The sequence below is a fragment of the Ruditapes philippinarum genome, unplaced genomic scaffold (assembly GCF_026571515.1).
Source record: "Ruditapes philippinarum isolate M1 unplaced genomic scaffold, ASM2657151v2 ctg15744_1_1_1_1, whole genome shotgun sequence".
In the NCBI taxonomy this organism is placed as follows: Eukaryota; Metazoa; Mollusca; class Bivalvia; order Venerida; family Veneridae; genus Ruditapes; species Ruditapes philippinarum.
In genome coordinates, this window is record NW_026853234.1 from 4,136 (window position 1) to 5,819 (window position 1,684).

Consider the following 1,684-nt stretch of genomic DNA (forward strand, 5'->3'; position numbering starts at 1 on the left):
TCAAAAGGTTCACGTACCCTTAGAATTTGGATAATAATTATCCCCATGTGTTTAACAGCTACTCATGTCTTATTAGATTATATATATGCTTATGATTTTACGAAATCTGCGGTACAAAAAGGAGCTCTCCTAGGATATAGTGCACTCTTAATGGGGTAAGCGAAGCAAGAAAAAAATTTATGTATGTATTTCGGTGGCCCAGTTTGTTACTTTCTCAATTTGTGTTTCATTTGGTGTCTTTTGATTGTGTTTCCCTCAAATTTAGAAGATTTTCTTGCTATTGGTATCACAAAAACGCGTCAAGAAATTTGTATTTTTGACCAGAATGCCAATTAAGCTTAAAGAAAATTTGTCAGGAATAAATGTCAGACATCTGAAAGGATGCAAAAAACTTCACCGACTTCTTCTAGCCCATATATTTATGTTAATTCATTCACGGTTTTGGAAGCAATCAGTAAAGTTATTCTATGTAAGGTGGAAAAATATTATCTTTTCAATGATGTACAATAGATTGCAAAACTTGTTTATTGCCATTATGTTAAGTGCCCTCCTGTTACCTGTATACATCGTGTTTTGTATGACTGAGTTATTGCTAGCCGTTATTTATTATCTATTTCCAGTAGTCAACTGTTTTTTCATTGTTTTGAATTCTTTTTGTATTCAGTATTATGATTGTTTCCATCGTAGAGGTTTTGTAGTGAAATGTTGTAAACATATTTTCCTAATACCTATGTTGATCTTATTTTCCATTTCCTGGTATACGTATTGCTTGATATTCTTTGATGGGTTTTGGTTTTTGTGTAGAATTATCATGTTAACGTACAGTGGCATCGTTGCGTATCCACAATTATCTTACGGATATCTTGTTCTTGTCTTTATGACTTTGTTTTATGTGGCAGAGAGTATCAATTCATTTGGAGAGAGTTACAGAGAACTTTTAAAAGTAAGCTTAAAAGCTTGCGAAAAGTTTCAACAGAAGTATGATGATGATGCTGAAATGGATCAAGACAAAATTAAAAGCATCCGAACTAAATATGGCATTAAGACAGAACTTTTTGATTTGATCATATGCAGTAATTTGCCAAGAAAAAATCAGTTGTTGATTACGATGTTAAAACTGACATCGGTGATAATTGTGTTGATAATATCAGTTGAGTTACTTGTCACATTCGACAAGTTAAAAGAGCTCTCAATCGTGATGCATGTATTCACTGTTTTATTTGTATGTGCATTACCGAAAATTGTAAAAATGATGTGCTTTCATAAACACAAAGATATGGCTCAAAGGAAAATTAAACGAAACGTTTCATAACGATAACAATAATACATAAGAAACAAAAATGAAAGTACATTCTAGACACTCTAGTGATGAATATTGTAGCATTTTTGTTTCAAGCTCTGGGGTACGAATCTTTTATGAGCAGTGATACAGATAATGAATAAGTGTTGATAAAAATACGTAAAAAACATGAGCAGGCTTTTTAAAAACATTTTTTCAAACAACTACATGTATGTTTCACTAAATAAGTATTGAAAATAAATTAATTGTTTCTTATGTACAGGGTAATATTCTGTTATACAAAGCTAAATAATTTATATCAATCATTTAAATCTTTATTTTTTAAAAAATTTTTGATGACGATCAAGTTGATTTTTACTTTGACAATACAAGTTACACAAACGT

General features: G+C 30.7%; 1 protein-coding gene across 1 annotated transcript; it reads left to right on the top strand.

Moving 5' to 3' along the window:
- The first annotated feature begins 235 nt into the window (after positions 1–235).
- On the top strand, positions 236–1,312 carry LOC132736188 (uncharacterized). Its single transcript, XM_060723283.1, has one exon. The coding sequence runs from the start codon at positions 326–328 to the stop codon at positions 1,310–1,312; it is 987 nt and encodes a 328-aa protein (XP_060579266.1). The 5' UTR covers positions 236–325.
- Positions 1,313–1,684: the final 372 nt, after the last annotated feature.

Excerpts from the sequence above, each read along its gene's own strand:
- LOC132736188 (XM_060723283.1), top strand. The coding sequence starts at position 326 with ATGCCAATTAAGCTTAAAGAAAATTTGTCAGGAATAAATGTCAGACAT.